The sequence below is a fragment of the Cervus canadensis genome, chromosome 16, assembly GCF_019320065.1.
Source record: "Cervus canadensis isolate Bull #8, Minnesota chromosome 16, ASM1932006v1, whole genome shotgun sequence".
In the NCBI taxonomy this organism is placed as follows: Eukaryota; Metazoa; Chordata; class Mammalia; order Artiodactyla; family Cervidae; genus Cervus; species Cervus canadensis.
The window spans coordinates 62465071-62485512 of NC_057401.1; the positions used below are offsets into that span (position 1 = coordinate 62465071).

At 46.6% G+C, this 20442-nt stretch overlaps 1 protein-coding gene across 7 annotated transcripts in view; it reads left to right on the forward strand.

Annotated features, from left to right (window-relative positions):
• Nucleotides 1-20162, forward strand: part of MTRR (5-methyltetrahydrofolate-homocysteine methyltransferase reductase) — a 33012-nt gene extending 12850 nt beyond the window's left edge. For 5 of the 7 annotated variants that reach the window (XM_043488813.1, XM_043488812.1, XM_043488817.1 and 2 more), the window contains 10 exons: nt 2205-2327; nt 4174-4327; nt 5410-5498; nt 8533-8713; nt 10933-10975; nt 11533-11719; nt 14224-14342; nt 15543-15635; nt 15751-15933; nt 18594-20162. In XM_043488813.1, the coding sequence (XP_043344748.1) occupies nt 2205-2327; nt 4174-4327; nt 5410-5498; nt 8533-8713; nt 10933-10975; nt 11533-11719; nt 14224-14342; nt 15543-15635; nt 15751-15933; nt 18594-18735 (1314 nt within the window). In that variant the 3' untranslated portion in view covers nt 18736-20162. The remainder of the gene's footprint in view (nt 1-2204; nt 2328-4173; nt 4328-5409; nt 5499-8532; nt 8714-10932; nt 10976-11532; nt 11720-14223; nt 14343-15542; nt 15636-15750; nt 15934-18593) is intronic. The other 2 variants (XR_006273367.1, XM_043488818.1) reach the window with 2 other exon arrangements.
• The last annotated feature ends 280 nt before the right edge of the window (nt 20163-20442 follow it).

Below are 20442 nucleotides of genomic sequence, written 5' to 3' on the forward strand. Positions count from 1 at the left end.
TTGTTATTCCTGGGAGTTGGGCCCCTGGCCGCCCCCCAGCTTCTCCACTCACTGTGGTCCTTGTGCACACCCCTCCCCCCAGCGTTCCTGGCCAGGTGCTCCCGCCTCCCTCTGTCCTTGGTGCCCGGGGGCGGGGGGCAGGGTGGCTCTGGTTTTCCTGTTGCTGGGTGCCCACTTTGTGAGCTCTGGTCAGCAGGGAGCTCAGTGGTGCTGCTGTCCCCCTGACCAGCGCGGGCCTGTTGGCCTTGGCAGTGCGGTGGTCTCTGGGCGCTCCAGGGAGCCCCTGTCAGCTGGTGGGTTTGGCCTTACGTGGTTTTGTCCACTCTGACAGGCCTTCTTCTCTGAGCTTTTCAATCCTGTCCTCAAATGTCTTGGCATTTCTGCCCCACTTAGCTTTTTCTTTGCTCTAATTGCCCTGCTGTCCGTGTGTTTACGTCATCTCTGGGGCTGTGCCAGGGTGAGGAAAGCCTGTGTCCTGGGAGAGTGTCCCAGTTAGAAAGCCCTTCATCCAGACCTGTGTCCTGCCCCGCCTGGCCCAGGACCTCAGCCTTCTGTCTGGGGCACACGTGTTCTGTTCTGTTGATGCGTGTTGCTGTCCTGCCCTTGCTTTGGAGCTGGCCCAGTGCACGGGCAGCCAGTTGCTTCTTAACTGTAGTTTTGGTCCAGCAGCCAGGAGGAGGGATAGGGTGCGGGGTGGAGTCCCCGCGTTGTCTTAATGCAAGAAGGGAGCTCTTGTCCTTAAGGAAGGAGTGGTCCCTTCCGTGGGTGCCAGGGCTTGTCTCACTCAGGTGGCTCTCCCCCATTCTTCCCTGCCAAGTCTCCCTGGCTTTCTCTGCCCTCAGGCTGCAGCTGGTGAGCGCTCATGTGTAAGCTACTGAGAGTGTCCTCTGGCTTTCACTGGTAGATTTTAGTTGTTGCCTCATTATTCTTGGCTTTTTGCATTTTTTCCAAAAGTGTCGGTGAAGCTTAGCCGTAGGCCTCCAGTCCCAGCGGCCCGGTCGGTGCTGCCCCCTCCTTGTCCCGAGCACGTGTCACCAGGTATGTTCTCACTGCCGGCCGGGGCAGCCCTCCAGCGCCACATGCCCATTTTGGTGACTTTCTCGGGCCACTCTGACCTGGCTGTCCCAGGCTGGGTTCCTGGGAATCACTGTGAAATGGTCTTCAGGGCCTCCTCCTCACCCCGGGATGTCAAGGGGCAGGAGCCGGCCGGGGCACAGGAGAAGCTGAGCTGCAGGGCTCTCCAAAGCCAGGCGGCCCTTCAGGTTGCTGTGAGCTCTGCACAGGGGCTGGGCTGTACAGTCGTTGATGAGTCTTTGGATGGGGTGGCCTCTAGACGGAGGTGTGACCTTGAGTGCTCAGGGGTTACTCGGAGGTGACGGCGAGGGGCTGGGGACCCGCTGTGAGCACTGCCGGCAGCCCTGCCGAAGGCCGTGCCCCTGTCCCCGTCACTACAACTCTCAGACCTCAGCCCTGGCCTTCTCCCCGGCCTTCCCACATAGCCACTCATCCACAGTTAACTGACCAGCACTTTCCGAGATATAAGTTTCTATTTTTATTAGAATTTAGAATCATCAGGTTATGAATCTGGTGAGGTAGGACCAAGATTTGGGTTTCTTTCTAGTTTCCCAAGGCCTGTATTGTTTAATTTTACCTGCATGTTGCTACTGTTAATGAAAATTAAATTAAGAATTCAATGCTTGAGTCGCACCAGCCATGTTTCCATTGCCCAGTGGTCAGCTATCGGCCAGTGAGGTCATGGAGCACCCCCGCCGTCCAGAAAGCTCTGTGGGACGGCACCGCCCGCCGCTCTGAGGGCTCTTGTCACCATCTGCAGACAGCTCCCGACCGTAAACATCTGTCACTCCTTTAGAATCTCCTTCTGAAATGTGCACACACACTATTTCTTTTTGCATAGTTCATTAGGAAGACTGTTAGACCTTTCCATGGAAAGTGCTAGTATCTGATGTTTCCCATATACTCTCAGAAATTTTAGTCTAGTAGACAAGTAGTTTAAAATATAGATGAGCTTCTCTTCTGAAAGATTGAGAGGCCTGTCTGTAGGCATTTACCTTAGAAAAGAATTCTGAAATCTCACCAGGGAGTGTTGAAAGATCCTGTAGCTCTGATGTTGCCGCCAAGTGAAGCAGTGGTAAGTATAATTGAAAATCGCATTTCATAGCACTTTATCACATTTCTTTCTCAAGGAGGAAAGCCACGCATCTGTGAGTTCGGTGGATCCAGTGTTTCACGTTCCAATTTCAAAGGCAGTTCAACTGACAACGAATGATGCCATAAAAACTACTCTTCTGATAGAACTGGACGTTTCGGTGAGTTCCAGAATGTGTTTCTGAGCACAGGGATGTTGTCAGTCAGTGTGGAGGCTTACATGTGGTGTGTCCTCACCCGCACAGGCCGGAAGGAGGAGGTGCTGGCTGGACAGCGGCCAGCCACCTGGCCTGTCATGTTTATTCCTGACCCGTCATTTTGTCTCTCCATCTCATCCCTGTTTTCTTTCCACTTCAAGGAGTGGCTGAAATGAGGAGTGACTGGAGGTGATTCCACTTGGAAAGAGTAGTGTTGCTGCCTTGCTCATTAAGCCACGAAAGAGTAATGGAATCAGGACAGCACTGGCATATAGGAGCCCCAGGCAAGGAAGCTGAGATCAGCGGCCAGGGAAGTTGAGCCCAGGCTAGCCCGTCGTGTGACGGTCACTTCTGAGAGTGGTGGTCCATGTTCCTTTGAGAATCTGGGAGAAGTCATGGACCCCCCTCTCCAGAAGAAGGATTACATATAAGCATTTTGCACACAGTTTTAGGGGGTTTCTGTGTGGCTCTCGGGAGCCCCATCCATAGGCCTTCCCCAGCCCCCGCCCCAGCCACTGGCCTCAGGTGGGAAGCCGTGACTGGACCTGCTACAGTCTTGCAGCTCAGCCCTGGATGCGGGTCCCGTGGAGCTCAGTGGGCTGGGCTTTCAGAAAAGACTGTGTCAAGGCTGTTGGTGGAGGTTTAGTTGAATTTCTAATAGAAAAAGAAATACAGCAGGCATCAAAACTGGATGGTTTTGCTTACATGCTATTGTTCTGTTCAGTCGCTAAGCTGTGTCTGACTCTTTGTGACCCCATGGACTGCAGCACTCCAGGCTTCCCTGTCCTTCACTGTCTCCTGGAGCTTGATCAAACTCATGTCCGTTGAGTCGGTTGGTGATGCTTTCTAGCCGTCTCATCCTCTGCTGCCCCCTTCTCCTTCTGCCTTTAATCTTTCTCAGCTTCCAGGTCTTTTCCAATAAGTCAGCTCTTCGCATCAGGTGGCCAAAGTATTGGAACTTTAGCATCAGTCCTTGCAAGTGAATATTCAGGGTTGATTTCCTTTCAGATTGACTGGTTTGATCTCCTTGCAATCCAAGGGACTCTCATACTACTGAGTAATTCCATTTTCTTTTGAACATTTTTATCCCCACTGTTAAATATCTTGTATACACGAAAGCATTTCACTTCTGTTACACATTTCTGTCATAAAGAGGTGAGATTTGGCCGACTGGTGGGTCTGGTCTGTGTCTGCGTCCCTCACAGGCTAGGGGTGTGGGCATGTGTGGTCAGAGGCCCCTTCCCAGAGCCCTCCACACCCTCACCCACTCTGTGCATAGTGTGTAGACCTGCTGTGGGAGGTGGCCCCACCCGGAGCCTGGGTCTGTGCACAGCCAGGGCTGAGCCAGATGCTCCAGTGTTGCGTGTCCCTGAAGGAAGAAAAGCGGTCTCACCCACCCCGCTCCTCCCCGAAGGAAAGGAGTAAGGAGAGACCACTGAAGAGCAGTTTCTTTGCTCCTAAAGTGCGTGTATATGTTTTCAAAAGAGGGTTTTTACATGGATTATTAAAAACACTGCTTACTGGGACACCTTAATCTCTAGAAGAGGCAGGTCTTAATTTCTAGTCTGTGAATACTCGATATAGAGCAAAACATTAGATAATTACAGAATTTCTTTTTTGAAAATAACTCCTAGTACAAGTATGCTTGTTTAGTTAATTGGTCTTATTTGTTAGAAACAAAATAATTCTAATTGCCAAAAATGAATTTATATGTTCAGATGTTCATATAAGAAAAACTGTGTTGGTTGCCCCACAGCTAAAACTCTTAACTCATGTGGCATTTTTTTATTTCGTGTCGGCTCTTCTCTAGAAAACGGATTTTTCCTACCAGCCTGGAGATGCCTTCAATGTGATCTGTCCCAACAGCGACTCTGAAGTACAGTTCCTGCTGCAGAGACTGCAGCTCGCAGACAGGAGAGAGCACCGTGTCGCTGTGACGATTAAGGCAGACACGAGGAAGAAAGGTGCAGGCCTGATGTCTTCCTGCTCTGGACGTCCTTGGGGGGACGGGGGTGGCAGCACGAGTCTGCAGAGGTGCCTGAGGGCCGTCCTTGGTCTTGGGTGGGAGTCCTTAGCATCCACAGCAGGTGCCCTGGGTGAGTCAGTTACCCTGAATGAGATGGCGATAGAGTTTATGCTTATTGGATGCTTACAGACATTAAAAATGAAGTTGAAGAATCAACCCTTCCAGAACTCTAGACATTAGCAAGCTTACAGCAAACTGGGAAACACAAAGATGAATATAACTATGGTTTCAGAGAAGTAGGTTGGTTAGTTGAGCCAATTTGTTAGGTTGTTTTTTTTCAATCAGCATTGCTTTTTTTCTAAGTTTGCACACTAGAGTTGTCATGCAGTAAAACTATAGTATATGAATCTGTTTTAAAAACTGCTTTTTGCTGTGAGTTCCCTGGTGGTTAGGACTCTGGGCTTTCAATTCTGGGGCCCAGGTTTAATTCCTGGTGGGAGAACATCCCACAAACTGCACTATATGGCAAAAGAAAAAAAAAGGTAGTTTTATGTTTGTGTCCCATGGCGTATTTGTTATTGCTTATTTAATACATGAAAGTAATTGCTTTTTCCATGATTAAAGAAAATTATTTTACAGCGATTTGCTTAGAATCTGAAACTAGAGCTCAGGCAGCTCTGAAATTCTTTCTGAGGACAACAGGCAGTGTTGTGGGACCACTGCCAGGGAGGGGCTTCCCTGATAGCTCAGTTGGTAAAGAATCCACCTGCAGTGCAGGAGACCCCAGTTTGATTCCTGGGCTTTTTGTTCCTTGGTTTTAGATGATTTCCCTTCCTTTTGTTTAGTAAACCTAGATTTGGTAGGTGTGGCTGGTACAGTAGTACTGTTGAATTAGTGAAATTGTTTTTGTAAAGTGGATTTTTCTTTCACGTTCTTTGTGAGGAAATCTTTTGACTGAATAAGCGTCATGTTGTACTTTGATAGCACTATAATGTAAAGGATTACAGCTGTTAGTGTTTCTCGGGGTTGGAAACATCTTTATTTTCTGAGTCGTGAGCTCTTCCCCATCTACCTGGACAGGCGCAGCCTTGCCCGAGCATGTACCTGAGAGGTGTTCTCTCCACTTCCTTCTCACCTGGTGCCTCGAAATACGAGCCGTTCCCAAGAAGGTATTGTTTTCTTAAGTTCTTTTGGTATCTACTTAAAAATATACTTATCTTTCTATAGAGTTTATTAAATCATTTGAAGGCTTAGAAAATGTGGTCTTCACAGCCTGTGTTCAGAATAGTTCCCAAGGCATGCTGTGTCTCTGTGATGTCATGGACAAATATTTTTAAATTGCTCTTAAATTGAAGTGTTACGTTTTCTTTTGAAACAAGAATTTCAAGTAGGGCTTTTCCTTAATCTTATTTTACTAGACGTTAACTCAGTGTTGCACGGTAACCAGTGATGAAAGTGGCCCTCAATGACATGGGTTTTCCAGCTGCGCACGGACACTTCTTCCCTAGCTGACAGGAGGCTAGGGGTTTCCCTCGCCTGTCCCTCATTTAAGGTTGGGAAGACCCCTTTTGTGTGAAAGTCTGCAGTTAATTTGTTACGGCCGAATTCTCCAGGGCACAGCGGAGGGTTTTGCTGGGTCACACTGACGCGAGACGGGCTTGGAGGTGAAGGTCCACTAGGTGTCAGTCAGTGTTGTGCCGCTGTTACGGCTGTTTTTCTAGCCCTGTTCCTACAACGGATGTTAGTGGGCGAACTTTCCAAGCTGTTTTACCAAACTTGTATTGCGAATGAGCAGAAACAATACTATTATTACATTACACTGTCCACACTGCAGTGTTCATCTTCTGTTTTATTAACGTGTTGACTGCATTTGTAGTTCTTCAGGAAGTGAACTCAGTGGAGAGGCTGAATCCTGGGTATAATTTGAGTAAATTTACGATGCACTGTGATGAAAATCTCCTGCATAATTTCATAATTTTAGTTCAACTCTACCATTTCTGAAAACTTCACAATGTATATATTTAAAAATGTATTTTTGCTTACTGCAAAAGCAGTATGCTTGTAAAAAGTCTGGACACAAAAGTAATTCAGGAAGCAAAAGTGCTTTTTAATTAGCCCCCTGCAGTTAATAGGGCTTCCCTTGGTGGCTCAGAGAGTAGAGAATCTGCCTGCAAAGCAGGAGATCTGGGTTCAGTCCCTGGGTTGGGGAGATCCCCTGGAGAAGGAAATGGCAACCCGCTGCAGTTCTTGCCTGGAGAGCCCCAAGGGCAGAGGAACCTGGTGGGCTCTGGTCCCTGGGTTGTAAAGAGTCAGACACGACTGAGCCACTGTCACACTGCAGTTAGCATTTGAATCTGTGCTGCTAGTATATATGCTGTTCTGTAACTTGCCTTTTTTAATTAAAAAGAAATCATGAGTTTGCATATCCCAACATGGAAACATACTGGAGATCTCATTAAAAGATGCTGTAATTGTTGATTTGATTAACGACAGTCCATTAGGTCAACCTTCTGTTTGCATCTATATGCACCTGTCTAAATTTTCTTTTTAAAATAAATTCCTTGGAGTACAATTACTGTGTTAAAAATATTTAGAATTTAAGTTTTAGTAATGTTTGTCAACTTGTTTTCTACATAATACAGTATTTCCTATATTAGTCCCGTGAAGTTTCTGTTAACTAAAGTGAGAAATATGCTACTGCTTTAGCCTGTAACTTGGGAAGGTTTATTGACTTGAGAAAGTTTGGCTGGAAGTGTTCTTGGTAAGCTCCTGCGCTCCTGTAGCTGGTGGGTCTCTGGGTAGGTTCGGCAGGGATTCTTGGCTAGTCAGTGGAAACCTGAGGCCCCACGGGAATGTGATCTCGTCGTCCCTGTCAAGGGCATCTGGGCCTGCGGGATGCAGGGGCCGTGGATGTGGTGGTGTCCACTCAAGGGCATCTGGGCCTGCGGGATGCAGGGGCCGTGGATGTGGTGGTGTCCACTCAAGGGCATCTGGGCCTGCGGGATGCAGGGGCCGTGGATGTGGTGGTGTCCACTCAAGGGCATCTGGGCCTGCGGGATGCAGGGGCCGTGGATGTGGTGGTGTCCACTCAAGGGCATCTGGGCCTGCGGGGTGCAGGGGCCGTGGATGTGGTGGTGTCCACTCAAGGGCATCTGGGCCTGCGGGGTGCAGGGGCCGTGGATGTGGTGGTGTCCACTCAAGGGCATCTGGGCCTGCGGGGTGCAGGGGCCGTGGATGTGGTGGTGTCCACTCAAGGGCATCTGGGCCTGCGGGATGCAGGGGCCGTGGATGTGGTGGTGTCCACTCAAGGGCATCTGGGCCTGCGGGATGCAGGGGCCGTGGATGTGGTGGTGTCCACTCAAGGGCATCTGGGCCTGCGGGGTGCAGGGGCCGTGGATGTGGTGGTGTCCACTCAAGGGCATCTGGGCCTGCGGGGTGCAGGGGCCGTGGATGTGGTGGTGTCCACTCAAGGGCATCTGGGCCTGCGGGATGCAGGGGCCGTGGATGTGGTGGTGTCCACTCAAGGGCATCTGGGCCTGCGGGGTGCAGGGGCCGTGGATGTGGTGGTGTCCACTCCCGTTTCAGGTAGTGTTGTTGCTCCCACTCTCCTGTGAAGCCTTTTGGGCAAGGTAGGTGTCCTCTTGTACCCAGTGCCTGTCAGAAAAAGCTCTTAATGGTGGTCAAATACATGTCGAAATCCAGGTTGTAGTCATCAGCTAAGGCAGGAATAGGTATTGTGTCCTGAGATAAAAACATGTGGTTAATGAGGGACTTCCTTGGTGGTCTGGTGGCTAAGACTCTGGGCTCCCAATGCAGGGGCCCTGGGTTTGATCCCTGGTCAGGGAGCTAGATCCCACATGCCGGGGTACCAGATGCTACATAAATAAATACTAAAAAAAAAAAAGTTTGCTTGGGAGACTTGACTTCCTGCTTACTCACATAGACCTATAGTGTAATTTGAGACTGTGCTTATGACTGATTAGGTCAGTTTAAGATCCAGGGAAGGTGACCAAAAAACAAAAGTGGGTCTTCCCACTTCGATAGGCTGCCATCAGAGCAAATACGAAACGAAATGCCCTTTTCCCGGCCACACTCCTGGTGGCCACACTCCCTTTTTCTTTAAGATTGGGCACATCCCAGGTGGACACCAGCCCCGCGTTCTGATGCAGAGCACGTGGTGACTTGTTGGCTTCTTGGCCACAGGCGTTCCTGCGAGCCCTCGCGGACCACACCGGCGACGGCGCCGAGAGGCGGCGGCTGCTGGAGCTGTGCAGTCGGCAGGGGGCGGCCGACTACGCCCGCTTCGTCAGGGACGCCGGCGCCTGCCTGTCCGACCTGCTGCGGGCCTTCCCATCCTGCCAGCCTCCACTCGGCCTCCTGCTCGGTGAGTGGCCACCGTCACAGCCCCGCTCCCCGGGCAGCCCCTCTGTGCCAAGGGCACCTCGAGTTCCTGCAGGCCTGTGGGGGCGCGTCTCCATGACTGGCCGGTAAGCAAGCGTCTCACAGCTGGGCTTCCCGGGGCCTTAGCGGCTGAACTTCCTTCTTGAGGTCAGAGAATCTCTCTCCCGTTTTTTTTTCCCCCCGCTTTTTCAGTTTTCTTTCCTGCCGTCGTCACTGTCATTTTTTTCTCAGTGTTGTTGTCGTTCAGTCGCTAAGAGGTGTCTGACTTTTTGCAACCCCATGGCCTGTAGCACACCAGGCTTCCCCATCCTTCACTGTCTCCTGGAGTTTGTTCAGATTCATGTCCATTGAATCAATGATGCCATCCAACCATCTCACCCTCTATCGTCCCCTTCTCCTCCTGCTCTCAATCTTTCCCAGCAGCAGGGTCTTTTTCTGTATTAATAGAATCAGTTGTAATTCTCTTTTTTCACTCAGCCTTCAGCCTCGAATGTGTTTTTCAGAAAGCTCTTGGCCAAATTTTATCTAAAAATGAGCTTTCCAAGAAAAGGATCTTTTTCAAAGATAGTGATAATTGACGGAGTGTGATGAAGTGTGCGCTCTGTGAGCAGGGTTCAGAAATGTCCCACCTGGGCAGGTCCAGATTTTGGTTCTTTTAAGAGCCCAAGGGTCTCCTCGTGCTGGCCCAGCATAAGCAAGTGTCCTTACTCAGGGTGCCTCCGAGTGTGGACTTGGGGGGATAGGCATCCAGATGGAAGGTCACCTGGTCTTCTGGTTCTTGTACTCCAACAGGAGAGAGTTTCAGATCTTCCTTAAGGAAGATGTTTACCAGGGACGGTGACTGTAAGCATTTATGGGCTTTTAAAACCTTTGTTATTTAATACTTTTTATGCTTGTACTTTTGTCATCTCTTGTCTGTTTTCCTAGCGTGATAAATAGTGACAGGAAAACGTGTACTGTACTTTGCACTGTTAGGCCGGCAGGGCCCCTTCTGATGCCAAGTATGGTAAGGGCCCTCCTTTATAAGTCAGGCCCTGCTTGCTTTCCCGCTTTACTTTTTAATGTTCTCTGTCCTCCAAGTGGTGAGGCTGCTCTTCCCATTTTCCTGTTCAAATGAACACTCTTACCCTCTTTCTTTTGAGCTAATTGTTCAGTTCAGTCGCTCAGTTGTATCCAACTCTTTGCGACCCCATGGATTGCAGCACACCAGGCCTCCCTGTCCATCGCCAACTCGCGGAGTTTACCCAAACTCATGTCCATTGAGACGGTGATGCCATCCAACCATCTCATCCTCTGCCGTCCCCTTCTCCTCCTGCCTTCAATCTTTCCCAGCATCAGGGTCTTTTTTAATGAGTTGGCTCTTCGCATCAGGTAACCAAAGTATTGAAGCTTCAGCTTATAAACTTTAGAAGTTTATATAATTGAGACTTATAGAAACTTCAATTATTTCCTAATTTCTGTGAGAAAATAGACCTAAGGGTTAGTGTTGAGCCCTCTTTTAAACCTTATTCTGACATTGCAACTGTAAGACATTTCAGAAAGGGCTTTCCAAATTTTTGCTAAATAGCTATCAAAATGATAACATACTGAACACAAAAATTTCCAGAGTTTATTAGTGGACAATTCAACTATTGACTCTTAGTCTCCTTTTGAAAGAGTACCTATGTACCTTGAGACCACTGGATTTCTGGGTTACTTGATTTAACAGTGTCCACCATTACACTCTGGTTTTTTGTTATAACCCTATAAATATAAGAAAGGAAAAATATTTTCAGCCTAAGTATTTTCCACAGTCTAATCGTCTTTGGGTCACGATTGTATTTCAAGTCTGAAAACTCTGGAGACACCCCAGAAAACAATATAATTGGTTCCTTGACTCTGAGGCCCATTTGTGGACCTTACTCCTGTTTGCTGTTTTAAAAAAACCAAACAGCCTTTAGATAGAAATACTGGCTTCACATTAAGGAAACGGGTTCTGTTTGGTCTTTACGATTTGGATGTAGTATCTAGTAATGGTCTGCTTACTCACCGTGAATGTGTAGGTACTTAAAAGTATGATGAAAGCTGAAACAAAAGTTGTTTTGAATGTTCTAAGTAAGAGAAAACTTGGAAGTCAGATCTTTACATGTAGTTCACATGTATACATATACTTTATTTTCAGTAGGAGTGAATTAATAGTTACCTGTTTTTGCTCTTTTCTAGAACATCTTCCCAAGCTCCAACCCAGACCCTACTCGTGTGCAAGGTACTGATGCTTATTAACATAACACACAGCGTCTTTCTCCTAAAATACGATGAAACTCCAGCTTTCAAATCCTTGTTAGCTACAGGTCCATTTACTGAAAACTTACCAGACTTGTGGAAGACGGTAGCAGACGTGATAAGGAGTGAAGAAAACCAGGCTTGGACTCCTGTTCCCCCAGAGTTCATAGGGCGTGGCATCTTCCATCGCTCTTACGGTCCAGAACCGTTTCCCCGCTTAGCGAGTCTCCGAGTCCTCCCCCTGCGACCTTTATTGGTGTGCCTCGCCACCTGGTTGGGGGTGGAGGAGGAAGGGGAGAGGGAGGGGTTCTGTATAAATCTCATCTAGTCTTGGGGGCACACAGGTAACCAGAAACTGTCCTGAGTGATATCAGGACGCTGGGGGCAGGGCGGCTTTGCAGTAATTAGCAGAGCTGTTCTCTGAAGGTAGAGAAAGTGACTAGTGCCCACTCGGAAATACCCCAGTGCAGTTAAAAAAAAAACACCTGTATGTGTTAGTCCTGATGCAGAGTTTAAAAACTTGCCTGTCTGTCTTTGCAGCTCAAGTCTATTTCACCCAGGGAAGCTTCATTTCATTTTTAACATTGTGGAGTTTTTGTCTAACACCACGGAGGTGGTTCTTCGGAGAGGCGTGTGCACAGGCTGGCTGGCCACCTTGGTTGAATCAATTCTTCAGCCGTACACGTGTGCAAACAATGCAGATGGCAAGAAAGCCCTGGCTCCCAAGGTACGAGGAGTATGCAGTTTTGGTGACACTGAAAGCATTCATTGCTTAGTTGGAAAAATGTCCCCTGCCTTTTTTGTTACCAACAAACCATTCAAAGGAAACTCTATGCCATGCTTGAGCTTTAGTCTTTTGGAAAGTCAGGAGAACATAATTTTCACTCAGTATTATAAGTCCATGTGTTTGCTCAGTGTGTAAAGTATGAATTATATACAGTACAGTCTTCGCTCCTTCCTCGTCACGTTCGTAAACGGAAGACCTTTTGTGTTTTTATGTTTTGATTCACACTTGTCAAAATCTCATTTGAGACCGTATGCAAAGGGAACAATTACATTCTCCCTCCTCACCCATAAGAATGGTTGAAATCGAAAAAAAAGTTGAGGTTTTATCATGAAGTCTTTTCCATGGTTTTGAAAAATAAGACATTTGTAATGTCTTATTCCTGGTTCGGTTGCTCTAAGTTACTAAAGTTAAAAAGTTGACAGCCGTTGGGGTAATTAAGACTTCTGATATATACTTGAGAGAGCTTACAAGAAGACTGGGGCTTAAGATTGCCCTTGAATTTTGTATTTTCCCAGTCTGCTGCCTGGAACAGGTGTTTTACCATGTGTATTTCCTTACAGCCACAAAATTTTGAGAACTGAGAAACTTCTCTTTTGAAAAGAAATACTGTAGTAATAGTACTGACACATGAGTATAGTGTCACTTCATGGTCTCATAAAAATAGCAGATGATCTCCAGAAAGTTAAAAATAACATATTGAAACACCTGTGTTACAAACACCAAGCATGGTGCCTCTCACATAGTCTGTCTCTCTTTCCTCCTATCCTTTTCCCTCTTCTTCCTTCCCCATTTTAACAGATTTTTATTGACTACCCAGTTTTGAGGCCCTGGAGGTACAGATATATCGAAAGGATATAACTTATAACTACTTAAGTTTCATCTTGCCGTGTAATACTGTATTTTATCCATGATCCATCCACCACACGCTGTCCCCCAACTGGTAGGTGGTCCTGTGGTTCACAGATGCCCCGCCCCCAGGGAGTAGACTTCCCCTCCCGCTCCTGGGTGGCCGGGCCATGTGACCAGCCTCGCAGGGAAAGGTGAGCGGACAGGCTTGTGCCAGGTCTCAGCAGGAGCTCCGCGCCCGATGGGGGTGCTGGACTTGCCGCTCTCATCTTCCCCTCTGACCTCAGATGGGATGACTCAGATCAGGGATGCTCCTTGGCTTTGGATGCAGGTGGAGGAGGTCGTGGTGCAGAGCTGCCGCCCTGAGCCCAGCCAGGGTGAGCATCCCGTGAGCAGCAGGAGCCGACTAGTCCTCTCCCGTCTCCTCGCTGTCGCTGGAACATGGAAGTGTGGTCTCTTCAGCAGTCTTATTCTGCTTCATGGGACTTAACGTATTATCTGTCTTTCTGTAGGTGAATGTTTATTGTCTTTCACGCAGTAGGATATGCGTCCCACCGAGATGGATTTGGTTTTGCTCATTTCTCCATCCTAAGTGCTTGTCGTGTTGAGTACCTGCAGTAAAATTGTTAAGTGGATGAATCAAGTGAATAAGGCTAATGTAATATCCATCACAGCTTCCCTCCAAAACAAAAATAGTCATTTGACGCAACTCTGCCAGTTCTCCATTTAAAAAGTACTGTGTCCATCCTGTTGATGAACTTCAGACAACTTCCCTTGAACTAAAGGCTCAAATGTATACGATTATATCTGTATGCTATATAGGGACGATTCCCGTTGTTCTTGAGTGTTAGTATCACTCAGGGTAACTGAAGCATATGGCAAAGTAAACTGAGAGTCACCTATATTAACAAACTGATGCCTTGTCAGTGTCCCTGACACATGGTTTAGAAGAAAACCCTTTTGAAATTGTAGCAGAAAGATTTTGTTTATCTGTATCTCATTTATTAGCCTAGCTTTGCAGCACACGCTGGACCCACATTGGACCCGCGGGAGCAGAGGTGGTGCAGTGCTCTGCCATCCTTAGGGCAGGCCCTTCATTTCTCTTTGGCTTGTGCCTGATTTCCGCTTAAACCCTTCACCCCATCTTGGCGTTCCTCTGCATTGCCCCTTCATGTCCTGATGTGAAGGACCATGTCCTCATTTTGTGTGTGCATTTCTTCATGATACATTCGATGGGTTGCCCACTAGGACACAGGTCTTTTTCTTTGGGCCTAGAAAAATAACTCATTATTTATTTATTTATTCAGTGTTCTACCTTGGAAATAGCCCTGTCATTTTAAAAATACTTTTGATTTAGAAAGAAAAAAATTTGCAAGACAGACTTGTTTATTTCTCTGCATTGACAAATGTGTTTGTGGTTTCAGTGAGATTTAATGCTGCTGCTTAATTTTGTGATGCTTCTAAGGGAAAGGGGAAGTGATGAAATTAAGGGGAAGTTCCACTTTCTGATTTCCTTGGCAGACATCTCCTTGGTTATATGCTTTTGTTCAATTTTTTTTTTTTTCCCCAAACTTATGAGCACTGGCTTAATGTTTCAGATATCCATCTCTCCTCGAACAACAAACTCTTTCCACTTACCAAATGACCCTTCAGTCCCCATCATAATGGTGGGTCCAGGAGCGGGCGTGGCCCCCTTCATTGGTTTCCTGCAACACAGGTATGTGTCCCTGGTGGACCTGGCTGGGAGTATAATAGAGCGGTTTTTTTTGTTTGTTTGTTTCTTCTGAGGTTTTTAGGATATTGGGATTCAGTTGTAAAATTTTTATTTTAAATTACTGTGAAATGTGTGATAGCATAGCATAACTTGTCACTGTGGGAAAAGTGAATATATTGTCTAGAGATTTTTGTGCTGGAACTTCGATTTTTACTGTGGTATTTATTCCCCCCACCGCCCAGCCCTGAACTGTAGATGATAGTGCATGTGTTGGGGACAGGTTTCAAGCACATCTTGATGCTGTGTTGATGTGCAGCTGCCCCATCTGTGCCTTTGTTGTTCAGTTGCTCAGTCGTGTCCGATTCTTTGCAACCCCATAGACTGCAGCACTCAAGGCTTCCCTGTCCTTCACTATCTCCTGGAGCTTGCTCAAACTCATGTCTGTTGTGTCAATGATGCCATCCAGCCATCTCATCCTCTGTCATCCCCTTCTCCTGCCCTTAACCTTTCCTAGCATCCGTCTGTTCTTTAACTGGGTCGTCATAAAGACCCAATTACAAAGACCCAATTACAAAGACCCAGCATTTCAAAATCAAACCCCTAACACCAGTAATTTTCAACAGAATATTAATTCATGTATCTTCATATCAGGGCATAATTATTTGATACAAATAAAATTGTGCTTCTCTCCCTGTGTGTGAAATAACAATTCTTACATAATGCTCCCCGGGTAGTGTAGTAATATCTTTCAGACAAAATCTTTGTGTAGTTTTTTGCTATTGTTGTTAAGAAAACAAAAAAGTGGGACATGTCAATCATGTCTGAAAATTGCACAGCAGTGTTGTACCTTTTAGAGCCCTGTGCCACTTCTCTATTATGCTAATTGAGAGCTTTTAGTCATAAGATTGTTGCTAGTATTTAGTGTAGAAAGTAGTCTAGGTTTCACAGTGTGGTCATTCGAAATAGCCGTGCTCTGGAGATGTCATATAAAGGTCATAGATGTCTCAGCCCAGAGGTGAGCTTACTTTCCCTAGTGTCCGTTGGAGTGGCCAACTTACCCTGTGGACGATGAAGTATAAATTCAGCAAACGGACCTTGAGTGACTGCAAAGTTGGGTCTTATAGACCTACCTGGAGAGGCAAAAAAGAAAGAGATTTTGTTACCTATTCTTTCTACCAGACCTCAGCTTTCTTTTCCCCTCAGAGAGAAGCTCCAGGAGCGACACCCAGGGGGCCGCTTTGGGGCCACGTGGCTGTTCTTCGGCTGCAGACACAGGGAGAGGGATTATTTGTTCAGGTACTTGACAGCCCTTGTGTTGTAAGGCTCCGCCATACTCTACAGTTGGCATCTCAGACTTCTCCAACTTTAAATTACAAATCTTCCACTGACCTCTTTACGTATCGTGTTTCAGAGATGAGCTCAGACACTTCCTTAAGTGTGGAGTGCTCACTCACTTGGAAGTCTCCTTCTCAAGAGATGCTGCTGTGGGGGAGGAGGAAGGCCCAGCCAAGTATGTGCAAGACAGCCTCCAGCGTCACAGCAAGGAAGTGGCGGGGGTCCTCCTCCAGGAGAGCGGTTACATTTACGTGTGTGGGTGAGTGCAGGGGGCTGGGGACAGTCGGTGGTGTTCATTAAAGAAACCAGGGGCCCATTGGTTAACAGTCCGGACCTGTACGGGTGGGACATCTGATTCTTAAGTACAGGAATAGAAATAAAAGTTCTAAAGCTATTTTTACATACCCTCGCTAGCCAGGAAGTTGTCATCGGGAAAACAAAGTGAAAATTAACTCATGCAGCCCTCCCTGGGTCCAGTGGTTAAGACCGTACTTCCACTGCAGGGGGCATAGGTTCAGTCCCTGGTTGGGAAACTGAGATCCCAAAGGAAAATTAACTCATATGTTGCAAACTGCTCTGTGCTATTTTAAATTAGGTTTCTGTGTTTGTTTTTGCTATGCGTAATTCATTGTTCAGTTGATTTTGATCAGTGAATACTAAACGTGTAATTTGTGCAATTGACCTAGGAAAACAGCTTTGGTTTTGACTGAAAATGGCTTCCTTCATAGCTCAGTTGGTAAAGAATCCGCCTGCAATGCAGGAGACCCTGGTTTGATTCCTGGGTCAGGAAGATCTGCTGGAGATGGGATAGGCCACCCACTCCAGTATACTTGGGCTTCCCTTGTGGCTCAGTTGGTAATTAATCTGCCTGCAAGGCGGGAGACCTGGGTTCGATTCCTGGGTTGGGAAGATCCCCTGGAGAAGGGAAAAGCTACCCACTCCAGTATTCTGGCCTGGAGAATTCCATGGACTGTGTAGTCATGGGGTTGCCAAAGAGTTGGACATGACTAAGCGACTTTCACTTTCACTTTTCACTGAGAATGTGAATTTAGGATTTTTTTCTTTTTTTTTTTTTTTTTTGATTTTTTTCTTAAGACATAATTTGTAATGTCAAAGTTGACATGAGCCAGGAGTCATTCTTATGTTTCATCTACTTTCTGAGACAAGATCCATTGTAGAAACCCAAGATTGCCATAGGGAAAAAAAAATTTAGGAACTAGCTACTTGTTTTAATGGAACTCAAAATGTTTGCTAATTAAAAAGGAGTTTTGAAATGAGAAGCTACACTTTTTTTTTTTTTATCCTAACACGTCCCGGCCTGGTGTTTAAAACATTCTGTTAAGTTATCAGGTTGAGTTTTTTGTTTTTTATTTCTAAAACTGACACAGAAAAAGAAATACTGGCATAATGACCTGGAGTACATATAAATATAATTGAAAAGGTTTATAAAACAGATCTTACTTTTTGGACTTACTCTCTGTGACACATTCTGATAACGTCTATTTGTTCATTGTATCATTTTTAAAGAAAGCTAACTGGCTCCTAAGTTGATTTCATGACCTATTAAGGACTCCTCAGCTAGAAGAAGTTGCTTTAGGTCAGAAAGGACCGAGCTCCTGAATGTCGTGTTGGTTTATGTTTTCATGTAGCTTCTAGTGAAGTTATTTTGTCTTCCTTTTGTTTGCAGACGACAGTGCTGTCAGATTTAGGCTGAAGTTTTAAATGCAGCTCTAAAATAATGGGGGCAAAGTCCGCGTACAAACATACATGTACAAGTATATGAATAACTGGTACTTGAGAACTTAAAATGTTAGCCCAGAAGTAACCCTTCACCATCACTGCTGCTTCATTCTTTCACATCCGGGAAGTGAGGTTGATAGCACTCATAGCCGGTCTGAGGTGAGGGCTCAGAGTGAACCCCCCTTGGCCTCTAGTGTGGACCAAACAAAGGGACCTTGAGGAGGACAGCCACCGAGGAAGGCGCGAGCTTGTCCCTCAGCCCAGGGGACACTGTCTCAAGGGGGAGCCTTTGCTGCTGAGAGTCGAGTAAGAAGACGACGCAGGGCACCGGAGATGTGGCGGCTGGAGCCCGGCCATGAGGAAGGGCTGGGGGGGGCCTTGAGGTGCTGCTGGCGTGCTTGGGGGGAGCAGAAGGAGGACGTTGGGGCGGCCGTTAGGGCTTTCTCAAGGAATCTCGCTGGAAGGGGGAGGGCGAGTTCAGCTCCCAGCACAGTGGAGTCTGCCCGACAGTTACTCATGCCGCAGACGTTGCAGTGCCTGCCGAGCGCTTTGGCCCGTGCAGATGTCTGGAGATGGGAGGTGAGCGAGGTGCTCTCCGCCCCAGCCGCCCGCTTCCCGTGGAGAGCTGGGGCAGCACTGCTCACGGCGCAGCGGGTGCTGTGTGGGTCCTCACCCGGCCTGCAGTGAAAGAGCTGGGCTGTGGAAATGCACCAAGAAGGGGCAGCCCTCAGCAAGCTCTCAGTGATGTGCCTGTTAATAACTGTGTGCCCATGTGCCTGCCGGGTATGAAGGCTTAGACGTGTCTGGGGAGCTCCTTGCCCCCAGGAAGGCCTTGAGAGTGGAGGGAGGGCAGAGACGAAGAGGGCCCGGTGTGCGAGGTCCCCAGGCTCTTCAAGATTCCGGCTGCTCCTGGAGCACAGAGCCCGCTGAAGGGTTTAAAGCTGTGGATGGGGTGGTCAGCACTGCATGTGCCGGTGGTCCCTGGGCAAAGGCCTGGCCTTGGGCGGGGGCGGGGTGTGGTGGTGACCAGTGCCTGGAGACCTGAGGGTCACTTTCCAGAGAGATGGAGGGGGGGCTGCAGTGTGGTGACGCAGGCCCGGCCTGAGATGCGTGAATACAGGAGGACTTAGTGCACAGTTCCTGTTCTTAAACAGAATGCGGTTACTCTTTTTCTTCTAGAGATGCTAAGAATATGGCCAAGGATGTCCACGATGCCCTTGTGGAAATAATAAGCAGAGAGACTGGAGTTGAGAAACTAGAGGCAATGAAAACATTGGCCACTTTAAAAGAAGAAAAGCGGTATCTTCAGGATATTTGGTGATAAACCTGGAAAGTAAAAGAAGAGAATTAAGCTTTTTTTTGGCGGAAAGTACCAACATAAAACTTGACTTGAAGCTTGGGACTTTCAGCGTTTAAATTTAAAAAAAAAAAAAATTTTTTTTTTCAGTGTTTCTTGGAGGAGATGGAGTGGGGCGTGGACCGTTTTAACCATACAGGAAACTTTCAATTCAGCTTTACATACCTCCCCCTCTCACCCCTCCCCAAACCACCCTGAGCGGAAAGGCGGCCCTGACTCCTCCACCAGCACCTCCCAGGCCACCTCTGTACCCTGGAGAATTTTTGCAGGGACGTCGACCGGCTCACAGGGCGTCTCTGTCAGTGTGTGTGAAGGCTTCTCAGCACAGGATGTGAGCTCGGGAGCCAGCACGGTAGGTGGTCAGGTCTTGTGAACTGGTTGCGTTTTTTTAATAATCTAAAATTAATTTATATTTTATATGAAATACACCATAAAGAGTATTCATAGGAGTGTATTAAAATTACATATGTATAGTAAATCTGATTACATGTTTATATATAATTTTATCAGATGGTTTATTACCGAAACTATATTTCTGATAAAAATATTTTAAGGTAATGCTTACAGTGATTCTTTTCATGATGCTAGAAATATAAACTATATTTTGAAATTCCACCCTGGCATATGATTTACTTAGCATGGTTATTTCTTCTTAATATCACAGTTCCAGAATTTAAAGAAATTTGCATTCAGATTATAGATCCATTTCCCATCTTTTGATTTCTGCCCCTTTTGGTGTACTTTTAAATTTTCCCACATAATTTATTGTTATTTCTGTGATTGTAACCTGGGCTTAAAATACCTACTTAATACCCTTGTATTTCATAAATTCCTACTATTGTCTGAATATTTATGTCCCCCAGCTTCCACCCTGCCCCCCAGTTCATATGTTTGACTCCTCACCTCTGATATGATGGTACTAGGAGCTGTGCCTTTGTGGGGTGACAAGGTCATGACGGTGGAGCTCTTAGGAATGGGATTGGTGCCCTTGTTTCAAGACGCCCCACAGGGCTCCCTGCTCTTCCTGCCCTGTGAAGACACAGTGTGAAGTTGGCATCTGCAACCCTGAGGGCTTCACCAGAACCCAACAACACTGGCACCCGGTCTGAACTTCTGGCTTGCAGAACTGTGAAAGATTTCTATTGTTTATAAACTACCCAGTGAGATCTTGTTGCAGCAGCTCGATTGGACTACTGGACTAAGACAATTCCCACTGACCCATTCTCTTTTAGTATTTGTCAGAACAGAAACCAAAGTATAAAAGGGGCATGGAAATTTTTTCTCCTAGTCTCTGGTATATATTGTTTTTTTAATTAAAGAGATTGGCATTAAAAAAAATCTCTACCTGTCAAAGGGTTCTGGTCATTTTGAAAAATAAATATCTAAAATAATACTGTGTATAATCTTAAGATTTGTTAAGACTTCAAAGCAGTTTGTTATAACCTCTAATCTTATATATTTCATGTCTTTTACAATAGAAATACTTCTGGAAAAACTTACAAGGCATAAGAAAACATATCAAGCAAAATTATGTGCATATGTTATACATTAGCCGAATAGACTTAAGGTGAAAACACGAAAAGGGACAAAGAACAGTATTCCTTGTTGATCATCCTAACAAGAAAACACAGCTAAGAATGTGTGTCCCTCTGCCAGCTGCCCGTCCATATT